Below are 26,736 nucleotides of genomic sequence, written 5' to 3' on the forward strand. Positions count from 1 at the left end.
CACTTTTATTTCTTCAATTTTCACTTACATTACCCAGCAAGGGAAGTGAAATCCATTTTCAGTTAGCTTAAAGCTTTGCTAACATGAAATAACTTAAGGGGGGAAAAGAAGACGAAGTATGAACTTTTGTTTATTTGCAATTTTAATCCCGTTCATTTTTCTTCGAAAATCATTTGAACAAGTATTGTGCAATTATAAAGAACATGATGCAGGTATAGTTAATGCATCGTTATTTATATGTATATCTAGTCCTTCATAAAGTATAAATGAATTAGACTATCTTACCTTTTCTTAATTATTTTCCTTGTTATATAAGAAAATCACTAGAAACTCCTTAATTCATGCACAGCAAGGTTTAATTTTGGTAAGAGAGCTGCAAATGGTTCAAGGCAGAAAATAAAGCAGAGTAAATTTCAAATGTGTAAGGTACAAATGATGACAGTTCATAATAATTAAGATAGTTTGATAGTTTCAATTTTTTTTTAAAAAAAAGACTAAGCTATTGTTCAGAGATGGCCCTTTTACCCTGAACTTTTAAGTCAGTTAAATATACAATGATGTATTGTTCATTACAATGTTCTAATTTCTAACTAAAAGTCTAAAACCAAGTAGTCTGATTGTAATCTCGTTTATCATCTCTGCTATGAGTATATCATTTGTTGCAATGTGTCAACTAATGTACGTGTTTTACACGATTTTTTATTTATGTGCAATAGTGAGTTATTGAAGTGCTTCCTCTGTTAATCTGTTATAAAGCACAGTGAGAATTTAACGGTTTACTTGCTTTGTGTGCGATCCGTTTGTCATGATGCTTGATTACAAACACAACATTCATTTCATTTTTTATGTCTGCAGTTTTTCGTATTCTTTTTTCCCCCTTGTTTAAAGTTTAAGAGAAACAGTTACAAGGGCATCACTATATCAAAAGCTTCACATTGACAAGGAAAAAGAACTGCAAGTGCATTGTCTGCAACAAGTAAGAACAAGCACATAAAGTTGTGGAGATTGCTTTTTGCTCCTTTGTCCTGGATTGCCTGCAGTACCCTATTTCTCATGAATCAGGTAGTTGAACAGATGAAGAAATCAACATTATTGCTGGGAGGAGGAACACCTTCAAATTGTTGTTGACTTGCTTCTTGTTTCTTTTGTATCATGGTTTGTATGGTAATGTTATAGCACGTGATGATGATAGTACTATGGACTTTTTTTTGCTCACAGATTCTTGTCTTGTCTGGCACCACATATAGATAAAAAAGCGATACTATGCATGCCTCCGATCACCTGTCAAATTGCAAACGTTGTCATTCTTTTTTCATACAGTTTTTTAAATTCGTCTGACATTTATGCACTTTTTCACACATGAAGGCAGACAGGTTATGATGTGCATATAACTCTCATTTGAGTATTTGCATAAAATCTTAAGGGTGTCGTTCAGTAGAGAGAGAAAAAAAAATAAAATTAAGAACAAATATTTAAATTAAAATAGCATATGAAAATGTAAGATTCATATAAAAATTTTGAAACTTTTCACTCATTTCTCTTTCTTTCCTCACAAACCGAACGTACCCTAGGCTTAAACTTCATCTGTTAGAGTTTTAGAGTCTAGTAGTCTGCTGTGAGATAGTTAAATTAAGATGTTATTATGTGTAAAAGTCTAAAGTGTATAGTGATAAGGTTTCTGCCTTGTGATTTGGCCAGAAAACAATCTCTTTTTGTTCATGTGTATATGTTTGGAAAGTGTCTATGAAGTGAGGTCACAAGTTATATCTGTGGCCAACTTTATAAAGTTGTATAGCTAAATTGCCTTTATGTTGATTAATACGGAAATGATTGAATTCTTGATGCTGTTATGTACTTGTATCATGTAAGTTGCCTTGATGTTAATGTTGCATATGCAGTCTTTAATTTGTTAGTCTGTTGCCTATAATGGTTCTTTTGTTTTTGCTTTTCTTCCTATATTGGCGTAACACTGTTACAAACAAGGAAACAAGACTATGAACTGAGACATAATTACATAAATCATTGAAGTTTTCAGAAGGGTAAAAGTCTCTATTATTCATTTGATCAGTATTATCCCATAATCTGGTCGATGAAGCCCAAATATCAGAATTTATATTCATTGACAAATGAAGCCCAGGAAGTTCATGGAGTTGAGAATCTGTGCACTTCTTTCCCACCCTAAGAGCAAATGTTCTAAAACATTTAATTATCAAATTAAAATCTAAAACCTCATCATATTGATCTTAAAAATCCCCAAATTAATCTCTAGGAAATCTAAAATGCATCACTATATCTATTCATTCTTCCAAAGAATTGACGTGATGACATAAAAAAAATTTATTTAATGATAAATTAAATCTTTGAGAGATTGATTTTATAATAAAATTCTTAAATAATATATAGTAATTATTTTATACATTTAATAAACTAATTATTTAACCACATTTTTTTAAAGAACTTAGAGTATGTTTAGATGAAAGAATTTAAAATTCTTTAATTTTGAAAATTTTAAATGTTTCAATTTAAACTTATTCATTTTTAAAATTTTGTATTTGAATAAAAAATTAAATTTCTTCATTTTCAAAATTTTATGTTTGGATAAAGAAATTGAATTTTTTCATTTTTAAAATTTCCGACTTCCAGCAACGACCCATCCTCCTTGCAAATTCCCCACTTCCAGCAACCACCTAGGTTTCCTTTCAATTTTCTCCCTTTAATTGCAGTCCCCGAAACACTCAATCCCCAATGGACTCCAAACAATGCCGCTTGCAGAAATCCAAATTTTCCATCCCAACAACTCATGACCAATGACGGGGCAAGAGCCACGCCCGACGACTTCGGCCGCGCCGTCGCCCGCCTCGCCATGGCGTAGCTCTGTGACGCCGCGGGGTTCCATGGCGCCACCGCCTCGGCTCTCGACGCCTTCGCCGACATCGCCATCCGCTACCTCCTCGACCTGGGCCGAACCGCTGAGTCCCACGCCAACCACACTGGCCGCACGCAGTGCACCGTCTTTGATGCAATTCATGGCATGGAAGACTTTGAATCGCCACGAGCCTTCATCGGCGCCAGCGGCATCAGAGAGATCATAAACTTCGTCGAATCTGCTGCCGACGAAATTTCATTTGCCCAACCGATTTCTAATTTTTCGATTGTTCAGGAACGACGCCACATCATCCCGAGTTTTGATCAGATGGGTGAGGCTCCACTGGCGAAGCATATACCCGCGTGGCTACCGGCGTGAGAGTGGTTGAGGGTGAGAGAGAGCGCTAGTGTGTGCGTGAGAGGGACTGAGTGAAGAATTTTAATCCCTTTATTTTTTGTGAGAATTTGAAATTTTCACAAATTAATATATTAAAATGCTTTACAAAAATGATAATATTTTAATTATTTTTAAAATATCCTATTCAAATAGATTATTTTATAAGAATATATTTTAATATATCTGTTGAAATATTTTACCTGCATGGAAATGAATCCCAATGTGATTTTCACTTCAAACAAAACTCAACTAGTTCTCTTTTTTTAAAATAAAATAAAATAAAATAAAACTCTATTAATTCTAACTTTTTGCATTTTTCACATGATGAACTTGACATTTTTGGGTGTAGAACGTGTTTTCAAATATACTCTTATACAACCACGCATTTGACTTTAAAGAGCCAACAAGAGTACAAGATTTACTCTAAGGGTAAAAGGAAACTTAACTTCATTTTGCCGTGACCTTGCTCAGCTTTTTACTATAGAAAGAAGGCACCATGGCAAAAGGAAGGGTCACGCTTAAACGGGAAAAAATGTTATTTTCATGACAACGAGTCATTTTCCTCAAATACTAACATGAGGTAAAGCTAGTACCTTGGCTTAACTCCGACTCTCACATGCGCCATGCAATGCATTGTTATATGCTTTAACTCAGCAAAATATATACATGAACAGTGAATGGATCATGGACTTTTTGAGGAACCAAGTTAATTAATTATGAAAACTAACCACTTTCCAAACCCATTAGTATATCACCATGGTTTAATTTAATCAACCAATAGGGTGTGAAGAAAGCTAGAAGAGTGGGAACAAAAATTAGTTAAACCAAATTTCTTGTTATAAAAATATTTCAATGAGAAAGAAATTAATTAAAGCCATCATTCACACGTGTTGGGTGTCGGAGAGTGTCACCGGAAAGTCAAGAATGTTGATGGCCTTGGTTGCCAGGGACATGGCAAAGTGGAGTACATGGGGCCATCATCCATGAAGCAAAAAGCAAAATCAATTAATATAGGAAATTAGAAATACCTCCCACAATGGTTACACATTCACCACTCTAATCTAATTTTCCAGGCGTGTTTGTTCGTTCGCTGCTAATAATCATGATTTCACCTGTAATTAATTTATATAGTCCTGTGACAAATCCCATCCTCCCCGATATTAATTATTCCCAATGTCAGTTCCAAACTGTTACTAATCCTCCCAGGTTAGTGTACATCTTTCTAAGAACTTGGACATGTTGGGGTTTTGTCGTTCTGATTTGCACGTACGGGTCATCTAGAATTTATTTCCTTTCCTTGCTTAGTTCATACTGAAGTAATTAATCCCAAATGTTGTCATCATCATCCCAAATAATTAAATCTCCTATATCTAGTTCACAACCACATTCTAGGTTTTTATTTTTCATTAATTTGAGGGATATCATTATTATTCTTTAATTTATAAAATATAAACTTAATTAAATATAATTTTGTTTCCTTATTTTTTTTCAAATCTATAATTTTGATTCTCTTATTTTAGAATAAACATTTGGTCTCTTATTTTTAAAAATTTATATTTTTGTTCAATTTTCAACCTAAACAAAATTGAAAATTTAATAAAAATTGTGAATTTTCTAAAATAAAAAGATCAATTATCTTTCTTTAAAATGTAGAAACCAAAATTATAAACCGAAAAAAATAGAAAAACAAAAACTGTTTAAGCCTAAAGTATATTTTGAGTTATTTTTTTTATCTTTCACAAACACTTAATTACCACTTTTTTTATCACATTATATTATTAATTATATTAATTATTTATCTTTCTTCTTTACACTCAAAAAATGTTGAAGGATCATTTAGCTAACTATTTGAAAACAAGAAAAAGAAAAGTACAATTGATAAAAGTCATATGGATAGGACACCAGTAGCATTACAGATATGATAGTCAGAGATGTGAATGGCATATTAGGATACCATAATAACTATTACTATTACTACTCGATGATTTAAGGAAAAGGGAGAAATTGAAGAGCATGTTGCCGACCATGGATGATACCTTGTGAGCCATATGTCTACACTTTTGTAGCCTTTGCTCCCCCATTTATTTAATTATGCACCTTGCAAGTCATCAGAAGATGACTAGTAAACTGAAACGACGTACTTTAGTCTTTTCAAGTTTTAATCACTTTCTTTCAAGACCATAGATTATGTGATAGTAAAAAAATTGATAACCAACTTATAGATAGTCGATTAAAGAATGATTAGAGTGAAGGAAATTTTCAATGCTTGCAATGTTGGATCGAAAGGGTCTGACACAAAAGGACCAGAAGTGGCAATTTTAAGCTAGGACTTTGTCCAAATGAACATTAATATTTATTAGTTGGAGACAAAAGTAACCATAACCTGAAAGATTAACAGTAATTTACCCCGCAATTAATGTCAATCAAGGTAATCGAATTATCACTGGTTTAATCACAAAGTCTTCGAATAATTATTGGTGTTTATTTAAGAACACAAAAGCAAGGTATTTTTCCAATAGCCTTGTCCAATCAGAGTTCCTCCAATGCTTTTGTTACCTTAAAAGTAATAGAGAAGGTGTGACTAAAGAGAGGAAGATGTTTTTTGTTCACTTTCTCATTCTGTTTTAGCTTTACGCATGCAAACTCTCAATATCTTTGCTTTCAATGCCAATGTTTTTTTACAGTGGATAAGTGTTTGGAGACATTAACCTTCCTAAACCCTTTACGAGGATAAACAAAAGGAAGGCAGTTGGGTGAAAAAAAAAGTAAGAACTAAGAAGACTATAATATTCTCATTAGATGAAAAAATAAATAATAAAGCATACACTTTTCCTTTCCATATATAGAGAGGAGAGGAATCAAATTCTAAGAGTTATTTCTTATCATTATTACTTTTTTAGTTAGTAGTTAAGATTAATTATTTATTATAATTATGAATAATAAAGATGGGAAGTATTATAACCATTTACTAGTATAAACACTCACATGTATCCATATAATAAATGTTCTCCCAATAAAAACTACTCGTTCATCAAAGGCTTTATTTTTTTAGCATCCAATGAAGTACGTTAGCTGCTAATTAATAGAGAAATGCATTACTTGTAGCCTGTAGGTGTTAACCAAAAAGATAAAAAATAAATCATTAATCCAACCAGATTACAACTTTTAATGTAGCATTTTAGTTGTATACATGGTGCATATATACAACAACAAATATACGACATTTAATGTGAAATAAGAGCTTACAGTAAGATGCTACCAAGAAAAGCCCAATAGTGGTTACAATAACTAAAGGAAATTAATTAAATTAAAAAAAAAGGATGAAAAAAACAAATAATGAAAATAACCGTATGTAGAGCGAAAAATAACAGCTATTCAAAGTTACTCTTACCGGGCAATGCATTGACAAATAGAATAGAGTGAATGAAAGATGAGTAATAGATGCATATATGGTGGATGAAACAACAGAAGGAAAACGTCAAAAAACAATGAATAATTAATGACAGTAGCCGATTGTGGCGTAACTAATTGCATGCATGTGAAGCTGTTCCCCGTTCTACCCACCGTTTTATAATTAAACTGCAAGACATAATGGATGGACATGGACATATATATGTGGATTATTACATCAAATATAAGAACCACCTAAAATTTGGAAAATGAAAACTGAAAAATATGGGGCGCACGTGCGAGGACTGACATATCACATAACCAATATTCGTGGGAAGAAGGAAAGCAGGCAGACATGGGAAAGTCTTAAGATGAGAAGACACGTGTGGATAAAGATAAGATCTCGTGTCTCATGGCTGACCACTGACAATCTTTGTGTTCACTTGTGACATCATTGTCTCATGGAACTGACATGTGCTTGTCAGACTGCTCACAATGGCAATTGGGAAGGGAATTAGGAAAAGAAAATTTATAGATGGACACCCCATGTCAATGGACACACAGATAGTGAAATAAAGATAAAAATGAAAAAAATATAAGTTTTATAACTAACATAATTTGATATAAATAGAGAGATAAATCAAAAGGAAATGTTTGTAAGGTATATAAAAAATATGAGTGTTCATGAATTATCATTTCTAGAAAAAAACATAGATATATGAATATGTTATAATAATATTTATTGTACCATGAATGATCATTGACTACTCGAATGTGATTCAATTAATTTTATTTCATCATGATTGCAAAATTTGTATCAAACCATTTGAATGTGAAAAAATTTATATATTTTAGTATCCAAATCAAAATCTATATTTTTTAATTCCTTAAATTCTTTAAACATTTTTTTAAGTCCAATAACAAAGATAACTTTCCTACTATTCATATTAATTTTATTATTATTATTATTATTATTATTATTACTATTATTATTATTATTATTCGATTTACTGGTATTTATTTAACAGTGTAATACCAAAGTAATTAATCTCCACTCCAGACACCTTGAGCAGGATTATTTTCTGTTTTGACGGCAGCTTGGATTTGAGAGAACATCGTAATTCAATTTTAGAAACTCAAATAGAAAGTGGGATTTTGTCCAAATCCCGCAAATCGTGGCTCTTAATCTGTCTCTAAACCACTAACCTACCTACTATATTCCTTATCCTTTCACCATGCAACATGTAATGCAACTTGCATCATCTGCTCACTATAATCAATGCAATTTTTAATTAGTATAAGAATAAGATCACAAAGGATTGTGCAAAGAAGATTCTTCCTCTCCATCCATCAAATTAAAATAACCAACATTCCCTTGAGAGTATTCTTAAACATATTTGAGTCACAGAGAGCCAATGAAGTGCGTAGATTGATGTGAATGCGTCATATAGTGCTATGTTTAGCCTTGAAACAAGAGAATGCAAAAGTGTATGGTAGTTAATTAGTACAATTCTATATTAATTAAATTTTATATTAACAAACATTTCGTATAATATATGAGTAATTTTTTATTAAAATAAAACTAAAATATATAATTTAAAAGATAAGTATTAAAATTTTAAGAAAATTACATATAATTAATTTAAATAAAATATCAGTAATTAAATACTAATTATCATAAAGTTATGTATCGCAATTAAATTAGAAATATTTGTCTTAAAAGAAAAAAAATGAAAAAGTAATGATATTTGGTAATAATTTTAATAACTATTTATGATTTTATAATAATTACTATAGTTATATTGATAAAAAAAATATTTATATTAAAAATAAATAATTAAATGGAAAATAAGCAGATATGTTTGAAAATGTGTTTTGCACATGGAACATATAATACAACGAGGTGCTAAGAATTTGTGAGGAATAATTAATATTTGAAAATAAAGAATCTAATTTATAATATATGAAGATTGATGAAATCAAATGTATTAATTCATTTAACTAAAATAATAATAAAAAATGTATATTGTGTAGAACTCACTATGTAATCTAATTATTTTAAAACTAAAAAGCTTATTGGGGATCATGATCAATATTAATGTGTGCTGTTTAGTGGGTGAATGGCTTTCATGTCTCTTTATGGGGGTCCATGCCTTTTGTTTTTTGGTCATATAGGGAAAATGTGGTTGAACCAACACGTTATCATCATTCATCACCTCGTATATGACTGCCATTATGCACTTCATTATACTCTTGTTTATCATATTAACTAATTAATTATAATAATAATCTATAAAGTATGCCTGACATTGAAAAGGGTAGATCTCTGATTTTCAAGTCACTTCCAGCAAAAACTAGAACTACGCGGTTAATTAATATGAGAATCAATTAATTTTTCCAAACAGATTTTTTTTCAATTTTTAAATAATATATATAGAAAAAAAACCTACACCATGTAATAAGAATGCATTTGTTTAAGTTTTCTTTTTATATAAAAAATTAAAATATATATTAACAAGTTTGACCATGTGATTTTAAAACATCAGAATATAAAAAGGTAAATTTTAAAGTATTTTAAAAAGATTAGTTCCTCTTTATAAAAAAAAAAATATTAGTTCCTAAAACAAAACATTTAAAAAGAAAAACTTGTAAATTTTTTTATGCTTGAACAAATGAACATTAACCTGGAATTAATTGGGTCTCACAGTTAGCAGGAAATTAACGAGATTTTAGCTGCATCAGAGATTGATTTAACAATTTTATAATTAAGGGTGTTTATTAAGTGTGACTTGTGAACTCAAACTGATCCAAATCGATTCGAACAATTTGAATTGAGTTATGTATGTATTTGGGTCAAAATCAAATTAAATTGATTAAAATTGTTCATATATAAATTATGTCATGAGTTTAGATTGATAGATCTATTAACCGTTGAATCGATATGTAAACCCATAATTAAAATATAAATTTTATTATATATATATATATATATATATATTAAAAACTAAAAAAATATTTTGACAATCAAGGAAGATGTAATGGTCTATTATTTTCTTTAGCACTTTTAATATAATAATAATAATTTAATAAGTTGAGGATAAATCCACCTTGTCACCGCATAAAGCCAAGAACATGTTGTGATAAATAATTTTTTTATGTAATTAAAATTTATTATAAATAACTTGTGATATAAAATTAGTTTTAACAATAGATATTTTTTTAAAAATTGAAATTAAACTTTAAAAAATGAAAAGGATAGAAAGAGATAAGAAAAATCCATAAAAAAATGTTAGTTGAAGATTTTTTTTAAAAGAAATACTTTCATTAAAAAATAACTCATAAAATTGGACTAATTATTCTCCTATTTTTTTCTTTTTATGTAACAAGAATTAATTTTAAAATATTTTCTCGTGTTAGGATAAAATCAAAAACTCTTTTTTTTCTTGTATAGGACTAAAATTTGAATTTAACTTAATTTTTTAATAGTTATAAAAATCATCCGAACTCATAACAAGAAATAATTTTAAAATATATTCTCGTGTTGGGATAAAATCAAAAATTCTTTTTTTTTTGTATAGGGCTAAAATTTGAATTTAACCTAATTTTTTAATAGTTATAAAAATCATCCGAACTCGGACTGAAAGGAAAACATGCACTTTGTGTGCTTTGTTGTGCCGCTTTGTTTCTCATTCATTAACATTCCCTTCACTCACTTCACAACAAACCATGTTTCATACTTCTTTACATTGAGTTCCAATTTCCAACTCTCGAATTTTCTTCATCAACCAACATAATTAACAATTCTTTTTATATACCACTTTTTTTTTATGGTATGTTGTGCGTATTTTTATAAATATTATTAAAACTCCATGTGGTATCAAAGTAATTATTACGGTTAGATCATTGAGATTCATATTTGTTGATTTGTTGATTTGTTTGATATCCAGGAAAAATTTGTTTTTTTTTAATTTACACGAATCCTAATTTAGTTTTTGGAAAAATATATTGTGTTGATATGGATATTTATCCTGATCAAGATTTTTTTTTATCAAGATGCGGTTATTTTGTTTTGAACAGTAGCCTCTTGATTTTATATTCCAAATCAATAGCATATTTTTTTATTCTAGAATTGATTTATCAGGATCATGTATTATTTTATTTATTTTGAGTTTGATTCTTAGAATGATTTCCTCAAGGATCTTCACGCAGTTAGCATGAGGTGTTGGAATAAAATAAAAATAAAAAAGATGAAATCAATTTGAAATTGTCCAATAGAGGTGTAAACTCTGTCATGTTTTACTATGAATAGGTTCTTTAGAATGCTCAATGAGACCATTGGAAAAGAAAAGTGGTATAGGGAGTCTTAATGACTCATCTCCAATTCCACCCATTTGCACTCCTTCTCCATGTAATACTCAAAATCCATCACAACAAGTGACAAAGCTCCTTCACAACCACAAGGACATAAACTCCACCACAACAAGGGTAAGGATAACAACCTGAATCTGCACAAGCAAAAGTAAGAGAAAAAAAACTATTAGACCTCTCTTGGGAACATTTTATTAAGGAGGAAGATGGTTGGACTTATTGTAAGCACTATAATGCATCATATTCAGTAACTAATTCTATCTATGGAACCTCTAACTTGAGAATACATGTGTTCCAAAAACCCACACATGCATGTTGATAAAAAGCAAAAGACAATTGTTTTTGGAAATGATAGTGAGAGTGACCCTACTAAAATTAGTATGAAACTTGTTGATTTTAATCAAGAGCAGACTCTAATAGAACTTGTAAAGGTGATAATTATTGATGAACTTGTCTTTAAGTTTGTTGAAAATGAAGGATTTAGGAAGTTCATGGAAGATGCTAAACCTAAATTTAAAATTCTTTCTCGTGTCACTATTATTAGATATTGCATGTATGTGTTTAATGATGAAAAGGAGAAATTGAAACATGTGTTGTCTACAAATAAATAAATGGTTTCACTTACTATGCATACTTGGACATCGATTCAAAATATGAATTACATGTGTGTGATAGCTCATTACATTGATGAAGGGTGAGAATTGAATAAAAAAAATATTAAAATTTTGTTTGACTTCTAACCACAAAGGTGAAATCATAGGGATAACCCTAAAGAATTGTTTAAAAGAATGAGGGATTTTAAAAGTTTGTTGTGTAGCATTGGATAATGCAAGTGCTAATAACTTGGTTATTTCATATTTAACTAGAGCATTGAGTGTTTGGAATGAGTATACTTTGTTGAATGGAGAATTCATGCATATGCGATGTTCTGGTCATATTTTGAATGATGTTGAATGAAGAGTTCATGCATACTTTGTTGAATGGAGAGTTCATGCATATGTGAGGTGCAAAAAAATGAGTTAGATAAGTATTTGGAGGATGATGTTGAAGATGATCATGCTGAGTTTGACATTTTGAATTGGTAGAAATTGAAAGCATTCAAATATTATATTCTTTCCTTTTGTATGACTAGAGATATATTGGTTATTCTTGTATCTACTGTGTCATTTGAGTCTATATTTAGTACAGAGAGTAGAATTTTAGGTTCATTTCGTAGTTCCTTGAGTCCTACTATTGTTGAAGCTCTCACTTGTGTCCAAAATTGACTTAGATCTATTAAGCAAAATGTTAATTACTTGCAAGTTGAGATAAATGAAGTAGAAAAGGTTGAATCAGGTGTGTAATCTTTTATTTCATTTTTTATATTTGTATAAAATATCAACTCATTTTTGTGCCAACAAGGTTGTGCTTAAAATTTTAGAGTTTTTTGGTTTGGCTTTAAATACTATGAGTATTGGGACTCCAAGTGTTGAGGCTTCAGGTGTCGGAAATATTAGCGTTGGAACTTAGTATTCCTTTTAGGTATATTGTTATTTGTTTTACCTTTTTTCATATTTATTTTTTCTACCATGTTTATAATATTAATGGATCATATTTTGTTCATTTGTTTCTGGTTGCAACAAATGTGGTTGTAACAAATCTAGTTACAAGAAATTAATTTTTAGGAAATAATTGTGTTTCAGACTATTATAGTAAATCTCGTTGAAGAATATTTTGTTTTAATTTGTATTAATCTATTTTAAAATATTATGTTGATAGTGTTAAATGAATCAATTTTACTACTATTAGATATTTAATAATATTATGTTAATTGTGTTAGATATTTATAATTCTAAGAATAAAAAGACCAAATTTAAATGGATAATCGGTTGGTCTGAACAAACCGTACATGAATGAATTGGATTAAAAAAATTATCAAAACCTAACCATACTAAACCAATCAAATTTGATTGAGTTGAGTCCTAAATTTGATCAAAACTAATTCGCATTGGCCCACAGACACCCCCTATTGACAATAGTATACAATTTAATTCATTCTGAATATCTGTACATGTAAAGCAAGTTGTTAATTCACAAACCAAGTCTAATTTCGAAAATAAACACCCCTGTGAACCACGTAAGTTATGATCATAGCAAGCCATCGAATCGGGGGAAGGGTATATGCTGCAGGGGCGAGGATACAGGGATTCTTCTTTCCATATACCTTGGCCTTGTGCTTCTAAACGCTTGGAGCTTGTAGCTTTCTTTTTTTGTAATTATTTAGCACCTCTGGTGCGTTTTAATATATATTGCTTATTGCCGATGAAAAAAAATATTATGTTTGAATAAATTTTTTTATGAATATTTATAAAATTAAAAGAAGAAAAAATTAAATAAGTTAATTTTAGCTTATTTAAATGTTTTTATATTAACCTCTTCGTAAGCTGATATTTAATTTATATATAAGTTAATTTTAAATAAAAAAGTTTATGCTTATTTTCTCCTCCTATAAATATTTATGAAAAAATTATTTAAATAATATAGTATAATTTAGGCTATCAGAAAAGTCATATTAGTTTTATATGGTTTGAGCCGAACAATGCACATGCATATCACTTGAAAGAAATGAGGGACCAAGTATAAAAGTGATTATAAGGATATTATGTAGCTGCATATTTTTCTTTCCCCTCTTTCGGTAAAATACTCGTCGGTAATTGCAATCCATAATCTATGGACTACAGGCATCACATGGTCAGCTACAAATTGCCCATTAATTTTGACTCCTATTTGACATGAAGTTATGGGTTCAATGATTAATTGTTTTTAAGAGCATCTATGATATATAATTACTTATATAAGTTATTTATTATAATTTTGTGGGTCTTATAATTTTATATGTATGAATTTATGTATTTTAAAAAAAAATTCACTCAAATGTTAAAATTAAATTGTTAAAATGAGTGTTTAAATTAGTTTTATAGGTCCTATAATATTTAAAAAAATATGTTATTCATTACTACAAAATATAGATTTAACATCGCTACGTTAATATCAATTTTTGATAAAATTGATGTTAAAAAACGCAATGATATAATAGTAAATAACGTGAGTTCGTTAATATCGATTTTTTAAAAAGTCAATGTTAATGTGAGGTCGTTAACATCGATTTTTAAAAAATAGATATTAAAATGAGTTTGTTAACACTGATTTTTTGAAAAACCGATATTAGAAAATGATAAGTTAACATCACTTTATTAACATCAGTTTTTAGTAAAAACCGATCTTAACAAACTCGGTTTTTAAAAATATAATTGTTTTCACGTCCTAATTCACTTACTCTTTCGTGCCTCTTCCTCTCTGTCGCAACTCCGTTGTTGTGCACCTCTTCTTCTCCGGTGCAGTTCCTCCACTCATGATATCGTTCTCACTACCTCTCGTACAACCACTCTCTTTCTCTCATGTCATTCTCACATAGTCACTCTTTGAGTTAATGTTGCCGTCACTCTTTGAGTTAATGTTGTATATTCATCACTCGTTCCTTTGGCTTTTAAAGTGGAATTCAAATGTTACAAATGCACTACATCAAAAACTAGATTTTTTTTGTTTTTCTTTTTCCTATCCATGAGTTTGCGGTGAGAATGGAAATATATGTGCCCGTAAAAGGTTGTTGCTGCATACTATATGAAATGTACGTACTAATTAAAGTCAGCATATATACGTGACGCTTTTAAGTTTGCACTCAATATATAGAAGCAACTAGTAAGATATATGCTAGTCTGATTTGTCAATAAAAGAGGTTTGCCATAACAAAGATACTACACCAAATACTTATAACTTGGCTAGAAGGAGCGTCCATCTTTAATTTTCTACTTTCTAGCTATTTCTAGCTCGAAGAAAAAAGGCCAGGAAATAATGTATAAATTAACACGGTTTGAAAGATGAGAAAAATTAATCTTAACCATTAATTAACCCTATATTATAAATGACTACCACTATTTGGTACGAATTGAGACCAAAAAGAATTATAAAATATGTCAAATCATTTATTTAATCTATATTATCATTTATGTCTATTTCTAAATTAACCCTATATTATAAATGACTACCACTATTTGGTATGAATTGAGACCAAAAAGAATTATAAAACATGTCAAATCATTTATTTAATCTATATTATGATTTATCTCTATTTCTAAATTGAATTTCAATGATTGTTTTAAAAAAAATTATCAATAAATAATTTTATTTTATTAATATATAGGCTATTTATTCTAAAATTAAAATTAATAAATAATCTATAACATTTAAATTTATCATCAATAAATAGTATACACCAATTATCAAACGTTTAAGTGTTACTTAAGAAGTTCTCTTTATCCATCCAAAAGAATAAATCAAAGGCCTATTAGACATATAAATAATTATTAGATTTTCAATGTGTTTTGCGAGTTTGAAGTGTAAAGTATAAATTTATTTATCTTATATCAACATTTAATTTTTATTAAAAGGATAAAGGAAAAAAAATTAAACACTAAAATAGTTAATCATAAAAGGTTTTATAGTGTCGTGAATTATTGGAAAAAAAAACCTGAAGCAAGTCCAATGAAATGAAACAATTTATCTTTCAAGTTATAATAATTCAAACTCTCACTCATTATGTTAAAGTAAAATAAATGTAATTTTTCTATCAATGATCTTAATAAAAAATGTTTCATTAATTTAATAGCTTAAATAATTTGTTTATATAAAAATTATCTTAAATTACTCTATAAACCCTTTTATTTTGATTTCAGATCTTACATTTGGGTTTGACCAAGTTTGGTTAGATCTAAACCCATTTTCTAAACATAAGTACCATAGAGCTTCATCATGAAATACATTATTCATGATAGATATAGTTCATTCATTATTATTCATTTCATGTAAAGTCTTACTTAATATATCCAAAATTTCTCATAAATCTCACTTAGCATTCAAATCTTTAATTTGTAGGCATTTTTTATTTTCTTGTTTGCATCGTGATCACGACATTCCTTGTTGGACATTATAGTGACCATCTTTACATGTATGAATGTTTTTCGTAAACTTTTGATGTTCTTTTTTGTTACCAATGCTTTTATAACTTGTTGACTATGATTGATGACTATTGCTTTATATACAAGTTGTGTTCATTATAAGTGAACCTTAGATTCCCGTTTGAGATTCAATACAATGATTATTGCGAACAATTTGCATTAATCATTATTTTGAATCTTGAATTATGTCGTTTGGACAGTTTGGGAAGAGTCCTTTATTTATAGTATATTCATACGTAAAGGTGAACTTTCTTTTCTTAAATTTGATGAAATTTTGGTTAGTGTATTTAACTTTGTTCTCTGGGTGCATACTTGATTGTGGTAGAATTCATGTCACCACTTTCATGTCATATACTTGGAGATCAATGCGAAATGTTGTCAAATATAAGAAAATAAAGTTAATCTTTACATATGAGTCTACTATAAATAAATGTCTTCCTGAATAGGATAGGGTCACACCTTTAATGAAAAAAATGAGGTTTTTATGCACGAAATCACTAGCTTTGTGAGTATCACAGAGTTATTAATTAGATGGATCAAAGTTAGATGAACGCAAGTCGCATGACATATTTTTATTGTTTTAAACTTTATATTTACGCATTATTGTCAAAGTTATTAAGTTAGGCTAATATGTAATTGTTATAGGATGTTCGAAAGAAGGCCCAGTCCATTCAGAAACAAAACATTGCCCCTCACGTGTTATTTCGTGGGGATTATGATTATCTAGAAGAAAAGTTGATGGAGGAGAAGAAAAAGAAACGATTGGAGGAAGCAGCCAAATTTGGGAGCATTTACACCTTCGTCAATCCTCAATCTCTCATTAGACGACATGTGAAGTGAAAGATGGTCCGCACAAAAAAATCTGGTCAAATAACGTCTGAGGCAATAAAGAACATTACAGATAGGATTGTAAGTGACTCTCATATGTCAGTGGTCATTTTTTATAATAATTGTTGGATGAGTAAACCAAATTTGTTTCATCTGTTGACTATAGAATTCCTTGGAGGAGCATGCCTCTCATAGACGTCAGGATGTACTGACTATTGCCATCAGGCGACTAGAACACCCTGGTCATGTCCATGCTGGTGGAGCTAGTGTCATGATCAAACAATACTTTGGACCGACTTCAAAGAGCCCTCGCACGTCTGTGTCCATGGCTCCCGAAGACTTGTAGCAGCTGACACAAAAAATCAGGCACCAACTGGAGGAGTCAATCACATAAAAAGTGACTCAAAAACTAATGTTTTCTTTCAGCCAGATGTAGTCCCAGTTGCAATCACAAATGCAATCACAAGGACTCACACTGCTTCCTGAGCCTAAGGTTGGTCCTTCTGCTGCTCGTGTCAGCACAAAGGAAAGTTATGTTGATCCCTTGGGGCAGGACCCAAACATGGGTGACTTACAAAAATGTAGGTTGTATGTCGATGAAAATCCTCCCTGCTTGGTTGCCCTTGAAAGAGTTTATGAGGCATCGATCATCGTCCACAACATTCCTTTAGGCAATGATTAAGTCAAGGTTGGTGTTAAGGAAGTCCGAGATGTTGATGCTTACGTACCTGTACCCACTCAAGAGGTTCAGTTAATGGGATAAACACTTAACACCTTCCTTGCTTGGCCGATACATCTTGTAAAACATTTTTCAAAACATGTATTTCATTTTGTTGTTTTTAAGAATTATTAAAAAAGGATTTGTTACAAATAAAGTGTTGATTATCATTCACTTATATTTATTAATTGTGTAGGATAAACAGAGAGCTGAGGGACCAGCAAAACCTGCAGATAGGCCGGATCCTGATGTGAATCCCTTATACTTGATGACATTGACCATCCTACAGTTTTTTCTCAAGCCTTTGTAAGTGTCATGGGATGCTACCGTGTTTAGAGTGTATAACGATAACTTCCCATTGTACATAAAGCATGAAGATCTTTCTGAAATCGCACACGGTATTCAATATCTCAACATCTTTGTTATACAATTATGGATTCTGTAAGTCACTTTACATTATTGTATATTAGCTAACTGATTGTTTTAAATTCATGCATAATTGAATTTATTTTAACAACAATAGGCATATGACTGAGACAAGTATGCGAGCGGAGAATGTCTTTGTGTATGGATTCCTCGAGTCACAGTCCATACAAAAATCTGGGTAATCACAATTTGAATCAGAAGATTATATTAAGAAATAGATGGAGAATTCATAGAGAGACATCTACTTAGGAGCTTACTTAAATGGGTAAATAAAACTGAACAAATCAATTTAAATAATGTATGTACTATAATAATTTAATGTTCTCCAATGCAATGCACATTGATAAATGGTCGTTATATGTCCTAAGGACAATGTTGCCATCTGATTTTGTCCTTGCATAATAGGTTTGACAACTACTTGAAAGAAATTATTAACATGTCAATTGTATTTTGTAATATATTTATATTATGATTAGTATTTGACATCAATATTTCAATCGTACAATATGCATGCATGTTTCTCTTAATCAGTATTTTGAAGGGATTCAACGATAGTCAAGAAAGTAAATCCAAGACTCCTGCTAGATGGATTGTAGTTAAAGTAAGAGATTTAAACAATATTTGTTGCCTTAAAAAATTATTACTATGAATAATTGACTGACGATAAATAATTTTAGAATCACTCACAATCAATTATAAATTTGATATTTTATATTTATTGTTCCATAATAGAAGAAATAGTTGACTGAAAATATTTCTACACCAACCAAAGGAACAAAACAAGTAAAGTACATAGGCAATATGGATATGCAACGTAACAAATTGGTCATGGTCCTCTTTGAGCTCATTCAGTGTTTAATGGCTTATTCCTTTTGAATGAAAAAGTGCAAAAAGAAAAAAGAGGATGGGAGAAAAAGATAAGAAAAGAGAAAATTTTTCATAGTTTCCTTTCTCACCCCCAAAGTCTTATCCTTGGTTTCAAAGAGAAAAAGAATGCAATTTAGATTTCCCATTAATTTCATAGACAGGGAAATGTGGGAAAAAATGTGGTCAATATTTAATAATGTGGGTTTAGTTTTCTCAATAAATTACTTAAAATAAATAATTATTTTTTACTATTTAAAATAAGTCTAGAAATTGAAAAGAGAAAATATCATGAGATAATTTTCTTTCTTTTCCCCACACGCATCGTTTTCTTCTCCTTCTAGAGAGTCTGATCACTGGGTACACACAGCACAGGTACCCCCACCCCCTCGTGCGCTCCTTCACTTTTCCATTAATGCCCTTTTTTTTCTCTCTCCCTTCAACTTTCAACTATTAGGTGTGTGATTTTCACCTTACAAAATTCTAATTTTGAATATATTTTTATTTCATTTTATGTTACAAAATAATTTAAAATTGAAATAATTTAAAATAATTTCTAAGTTAAATCTATAATTTTAATTTAACTTTATAATAAAATATTAAATCATATAATTTTAAAATCAATTTTAACAACAATAATTTTTACCAAACCAATTTAATTCAAAATCAATTTTTTTTGTATACACAGACTGAAACTGCTTTATATTTATTCACATATTCACACTTTAGCGCCTTTTAAACTTCTTTTATTTCCTTCTTCTTCTCTTCTCTGTTACAGCAATGGCTTCTTTGCCAACACTTCTCTCGTTCGCCGTCATCTTCTTCACCGTCGCCCTCTTATACCTCCGCCGCGTGTTCCGCCGCCGTCAGTTCCGCCTCCCGCCGGGGAGCCACGGCCTGCCGTTGATCGGCGAGACGCTGCAGCTGATATCGGCGTACAAGAGCGACAATCCGGAGCCTTTCATCGACGAGCGCGTGGAGCGGTACGGTTCGATCTTCACGACGCACGTGTTCGGCGAGCCGACGGTGTTCTCGGCGGACCCGGAGGTGAACCGGTTCATTCTGCAGAACGAAGGGAAGCTGTTGGATTGCAGTTATCCCGGTTCGATATCGAACCTGCTCGGAAAACACTCTCTTCTGTTGATGAAAGGTGCTCTCCACAAGAGAATGCACTCTCTCACAATGAGCTTCGCCAACTCCTCCATCATCAAGGATCATCTTCTTCACCACATCGACCGCCTCATCTGCCTCAACCTCGATGCCTGGTCCGACACTGTCTTTCTCATGGATCAGGCAAAAAAGGTTTGAATAAATTTCTCCATAAATACTCTTACTATAACAACGATAAACACATAATAATATAATAAGTTTAAATGAATTCATTTTTTTCTTAATTTAAAATTAACTTGCATATTTTAATTTTTTCATTTGACCTGTGCATTTATATTAGATATTTTACAAAACTCCGTGGTCATCCAATCAGAATTAAAGTTTTACTTTATTATTTTAAGTTAAACTTTTATTATATGGATTACTAAAGTTTTAAATATTGATTATAATTACTTGCGTAATTACTGAGACCGTAATTATAATTATATCGACCATTTTCGAAAAACCTTGACTTTGTAGTAAGAATTACAGTCACGTTTCATTCTGTAAATCCTTGCGGATTATCAAAAAGTTAAATTTTAATTTTGATTAGAATAAGTGCTTAGAGTGTTTTAATTTTCCCAAATTATCACCGAGCAATAACATGTTGCAAGTATATGTAGTGAGTTAACCCGGTGTATGGATTGGTCGAGTCTAGCTAGTTCACTCACCATCATCATATCATATGGCGGGGGAGAAGTGGTGGACCAGCACCTGCTTTCTGCCCTTCAATTTTATTATCTCTGGATCTAGTTTTGTTTGTTTACTTATTTAGTTGAAAGCTAATTAGCAACTTTTGTGTATGTGTCTAACCGGGAGTGGAAAGTTTTAAAGCTTTCTCTCTCTTTGTCCCTGTTTGAGTATATTTTTGTTATTATTTTTATTCAATCAATTGGTTGATCAGAGAAAGTTGTTGTTAATTAATTTAAGTAATATGGGTGTTAGCATGTGATTGCGATGTACGTAATGGGAATGGGGGTGGTGACTCAGATTCCATGGTTCGGTACAATGAGTCCAATTTCCTTGCACATGAGCCTTTACATCTCGTTAACTTAAATGAAAAGGTTTATTTTTGGGCTGCAAGCGATAATAATCACACTCTGGATATAAAACATTTGGTCATCATCATGTAGGGTGAGCATACACATCAACACATATATAGAATATGTTTGCATATATGATGTAATATAAGTTATGTGGAAAGAGGGGGGCGATTGCTTTTTATTAATTCCTTCAAGTGTTTCTTTTTTATTCCCCAAATTGCTAAAAACGTTTATGTAATGATGATGAAGGTGATTATGGATAATTGTTTATAACAATACAACTTTTGCTTGTTTTGGGTTACTTGCAGATAACATTTGAGTTAACGGTGAAGCAGTTGATGAGCTTTGACCCAGATGAATGGACTGAGAATCTAAGGAAAGAGTATGTTCTTGTGATTGAAGGATTCTTCACTCTCCCTTTTCCTCTCTTCTCCACCACATACCGCAGAGCCATCAAGGTGCATGCACCTAAATTTCCCTCTCCTTTTTATTATTTTTAATACGTTTTTCATGGGTTAATATTATTTTTCCTCATTTATTTGTAATACTAATTATATTAAATAATAGAGTTAATAATTTTACATAATATGTGGGTGAATAGCATAAGTGCATAACATATAATTAGTGATATGAATTGACTATGCAGGCAAGAACAAAGGTGGCAGAGGCACTAGCGTTGGTAGTGAGGCAGAGGAGAAAAGAGTATGGTGAAAACAAAGAGAAAAAGAGTGACATGCTTGGGGCACTGTTGGCCTCCGGCGACCACCTTTCCGACGAGGAAATAGTGGATTTTTTGTTGGCTTTGCTCGTCGCTGGTTACGAAACCACCTCTACCATAATGACTCTTGCGATCAAGTTCCTCACTGAGACTCCTCTGGCCTTGGCACAGCTCAAGGTACGTAATAAGCCTACCTACTAAGTACTGTACCTTAATTTCTTTTTTATCAATTGTTAGTTTTGTTATAAATAACAGTTAGGAAAGGATTCAAATCTGCTACCTCTCCTCCTTCCCAATTATATCTCCAAGCAGTGTACCTTATTTAATTATATGATCATGAGAATATTCGTTATTCTCTTTATATATGTGACTTATTAAAGTTTTGTTTATGTAGAACTCGATTCACAGAATTAGTGGCCTATCTCACAAAAACCTATCTACTACACTCGTGCATCTTATTTACTTTTCTTAATTTCTAAGAATTTTTTGTCTTTATTATTATAATTGTGAAATTTTGATGAAATGATTTAGTTGGGGTTTACTGAACCGGTGAACCGTATGGATGTGGCTGCATGGAACCCCACCCTGCACCCTGTCTATGTCCATGACCATGACCACCACAACTCCACCGTGTGGTGTGCTTCCTTTGAAACCTCATTTTCGTTATCTGATCCTCTCTACTCAATGTCTCCACCCCAACCGGGATTGACTTTTCATTATAAAAAAACAAAACTACCATTTCAAAACATAACAAAATAGTTAAAAATATAATTGGATTTTTTTATATGAAAAATATAACATTTAATATAGTCAATATATTTATTTCATCATGATTTTAAATTTTTAATAGTAATTTTATTTATTTATTATGACTGTTGACTTTATTTAGGACAATCATTAAGGAAACCAAATTTTGATAAGTTGTTTATGAAAAAAATGGTTATCTCTACTAATCTAAAATTTGAAAAGTATGACTATGAAGTATGAACTGCGGTATTCCTTTTCTTGTTTTCCCTGGGACACGAAACACAGAGGGAAATATTTGATGTCTGGTTTGTTGTTTTGTGCACGTTAAATATATTCATTTCAAACCTTGTAGTTAAAGCCTGTCGCCTTAAATTTTTCACCGTAGTTAATAGGGTTGAAACATAGTGTTCGATTGTGTGAAAAGTAGAAAAAAAAAGAATGAAAAGTTTCAAAATTTAAGTAAGTCTAACATTTTTACACTTACTTTTATTTAAAATTTTCATCTCAATCTCATTTTTTTTTTTTCATTTCACTCAACCGAACAGTACCAAAACTGATCATGCTTTGGCATGACTGAGAGCAGCCACAAAAAAAGGATATGGGCAATTCATTAGTAATGGTGATCAAGGTCATTTCACCATTGACTCCATATTTTCATTTCACCAATCAATTATTCTTTGCCCACCGCCCGTGTCCAAGTTTTTTGACATTTCATGACACCATCCATATCACACAATACTTGACATACCAACAAAATCCCAACACAAGTGCTTTCAAATAAATATTTGGAAGACTTTGATTAGTTTTATCAGAAAAAATAAAGTTTTAATAATAAACATTATTTTTATAGCCAAGGAGTTCATTTAACAGAGAAGATTAATGATGATGTGAAAACGTAGTAGAAAAGTAAACAAGGAAAAAGACATAGGAGACATGGCTGGAACCAAGAGGCAAAATTATTACATTCAAAGCTCACGCTTGGTATTGGTCTTTTGACCTGATCTTCCGTGTGTGGTGTTGAAAGACGATAAGACCCTTGCCACAGTGCGTCTGCATCTGCATCATCTGCACTCTGCAGAAAGTACTTTTTGTGTTGTGCAGATTGCAGAAATTGTTTTGCCGCGGAGTTATCTACTTGGACCCCCATGTCCATGCATTGCTTGGGAAGTCATGTGGCTCTGATTTCAATGACTATTTATGATCACACGATCGTAATTAAGTAAAACGTGACCATGTCATAATTAGTCTCAATCCCCACGTGCTAGCAGTATTAGTAGCATGCTGGATGAGAATAATTTTGAATCCTCCTGCTTTTCGTAATAAATTTTTTTAGCTTGAATCTGGTATCAGCATGTTAATTAGGTGAAATTATTCCATAGTATTGATTCAGTGTTCATGATCTCGACCTATTTTTATGTAACATAGTATAACAGTTTTTTAGCTTACAAGAAACAATTAAGAACACTCAGTTATGGCATCCATAGTAGTTCTGGACGATGTAATGATTTCTGCTATTTAGTGGTTCAGTCTGTCATTTGATGTTGTAAATAAGACTATTTAAGATTTTAGAGTGAATGTCAATGACACTCATGATCAAACTGGAGTATTATATGAGACTTTGATTGTGTTATTTGGCAGGAAGAGCATGACCAAATCAGAGCAAAGAGTCACCCAGGGGCACCACTGGAATGGACGGATTACAAGTCAATGGCATTTACTCAATGTGTAAGTATACAAATGTAACTCAATCCTCAATGTTTAGTTAAATTAACAGTAAGGATATAAAGTAACAACTACTATTAATTAATTTGTCGGTGTTTGTTTACTTTGTAATCTTATCCTTTACTTGTTTTTAAATCATTTGTGCAATACAGGTTGTGAATGAGACCTTGAGAGTGGCAAACATAATTGGTGGGATATTTAGGAGAGCAACGACAGACATCAACATAAAAGGTAGCCACCAAAAAAGTTGTAAAATATATAGCCTATTAGACAATGCACATTTCAATTTCAACAAAGTATGAATGCTTCGCTTCACTTGTAATATAGGTTACACTATTCCTAAGGGATGGAAAGTCTTTGCATCATTTCGTGCTGTACATCTGAATCCTGAACATTACAAAGATGCCCGGTCCTTCAATCCCTGGAGATGGCAGGTACTTTCAATTCAGTCTTTATTACTAATCTAAGTTCGGTCGCACATTAATTTTTATTCTTCAATTACTTACTTGTGGTCAAAATTTACAGAGTAACTCATCAGAAACAGCAAATCCTGGGAATGTTTATACACCATTTGGAGGAGGGCCAAGGTTGTGCCCTGGCTATGAGCTAGCCAGAGTTGTACTGTCTGTCTTCCTTCACCGCATTGTTACCCGCTTCAGGTACGAACATTTTGTATAGTTATGTGTGTTAAATCGTGGATTCGCTCTCCTGCTAACAAAGACTAACAAAACTAACAATTAAACATTTATTGATAAAAAAAAAAGTGCATGTGTGAGTGTTTAATCTATCACTAATGTTGTGCTTTCAATTCATGGCAGTTGGGTTCCTGCTGAGGAAGATAAGTTGGTGTTTTTTCCAACTACTAGGACGCAGAAGAGGTATCCTATTATTGTGCAGCGTAGACATTAGAGAGGAATGACCATGTATAGCAATATGAAAATTAAGAGCACAACAGATAGAGAAGGGAAAAAAGGAAGCTGAGTGTAGATCAGTTTAATAAGTTAATTTTCATCACATATAAATAAATAATAAAATTTATATCTCCCCGTTCATATATCAATTGTCTCTGCAATGCTCAACAACCAGAAAAGTTGGCAAGAATTTTAACACAATTCTACTTGACTACAAGTTACTTGTTGGATAAAATAAAGACACAGACCATTCAATTTAACTTGGTTTAAGTATAGCCTGAAGTGGTTTATGGATACCAAAGGCATCAAATTGAAAGAAGAAAAAAATGTGGAGATCGCTCATCCATGCATGCAAGAGAACTAGAAAAACATGAAAACGCATTCTACAGTAATACAACTTCATTATAAGACCCTTTCTCGCACTGTAATCCTAAAAAAAGCCTTGTGAATAGCACAAGCAAACAATTGAAAAACAAATTGGGTGATGCTAGGTGCATCCAACATTATTACTGGTGCACCCAGTATTTTAAGTGAATGGGCAAAAATATTCTTCAATCAAGTTGATCTGCATGAATCATACGGATGAACTTAATCCGTATGAGTCATACAGATCAAGTTCATTCGTACAAATCATACGGATTAACCATGAACTCGCATATCTTCGACCCAGGGTAATCTTAGAATTAACAAAAAATACTGGATGCACAAACAATAAAGCTAGTACACCTAGCAACAACCAAACAAATTTCGTTGATTGGCCTGCTCTTAATTATGTATTGCAACGTAACGGAAGGGTATGCCATGGACCCGTTTGCAGCTCATACACTAAACAATTCAGGAAAATTTCGAATTGCCAAGTAAACCAAGCGAACATAAGCAGTAAGCACGATGTTTCCAATTGTGTTCCTTTAGTTTAGGAATCATAACAAAAACAATTGAAATTGAACAACCTTGTGTGTTTCGTATGGGAACACAAGAAAGCCAATATAAATTTATTTATCATTATTATAAATTTATAAATTAACCTACAATTTCCTCTATATTTTTATAAAAATAAATATCACTTTAATCCATTACTAAATCTAAATAATAAACACTAAATGGCCGCACTGCACTGCACAACGACTCTGCATTATATATTATATATTTTTTAAAAAGATAGGGCTCGGCATTATTCTTCCCAACTGATGCTATCTATTGTATTTTAAATTGCCAGTGTTTTACTTTTCGTGAGTTTAATTCATATTTTTTTTAAGAAATAATTTTTAAACTGCAACACTTTTTTTATATATAAAAATAAAAAAGGTATTATCTTAATTTTGTACATGCTATTAGATGCGTGTTTGGATAAAATTTTGGAACATAATTCTACATTCTCTTTCCATGTCTAACCAGTAAAATAGGTGGAAGTTTATTCCAGCTGCTTCTCATTGTACATGGTTAATCACGTCTTACAATTTCCAAAACACAGTAATGTTTCAGTTAGAACAGGCAGATCAATCAGCAGTTTCAGTTACAGCTAATGATAATGATTTT

The 26,736-nt window shown here is 31.3% G+C and overlaps 1 protein-coding gene across 1 annotated transcript; it reads left to right on the top strand.

Moving 5' to 3' along the window:
* Positions 1–19,648: 19,648 nt before the first annotated feature.
* On the top strand, positions 19,649–25,349 carry LOC114382781 (cytochrome P450 90A1-like). Its single transcript, XM_028342391.1, has 8 exons — positions 19,649–20,212; positions 21,411–21,560; positions 21,749–21,997; positions 24,206–24,292; positions 24,442–24,520; positions 24,617–24,723; positions 24,815–24,948; positions 25,108–25,349. The coding sequence occupies exons 1-8, from the start codon at positions 19,691–19,693 to the stop codon at positions 25,196–25,198; spliced, it is 1,419 nt and encodes a 472-aa protein (XP_028198192.1). The 5' UTR covers positions 19,649–19,690; the 3' UTR covers positions 25,199–25,349.
* The last annotated feature ends 1,387 nt before the right edge of the window (positions 25,350–26,736 follow it).

This window comes from Glycine soja, chromosome 13 (assembly GCF_004193775.1).
Source record: "Glycine soja cultivar W05 chromosome 13, ASM419377v2, whole genome shotgun sequence".
Lineage (NCBI taxonomy): Eukaryota > Viridiplantae > Streptophyta > Magnoliopsida > Fabales > Fabaceae > Glycine > Glycine soja.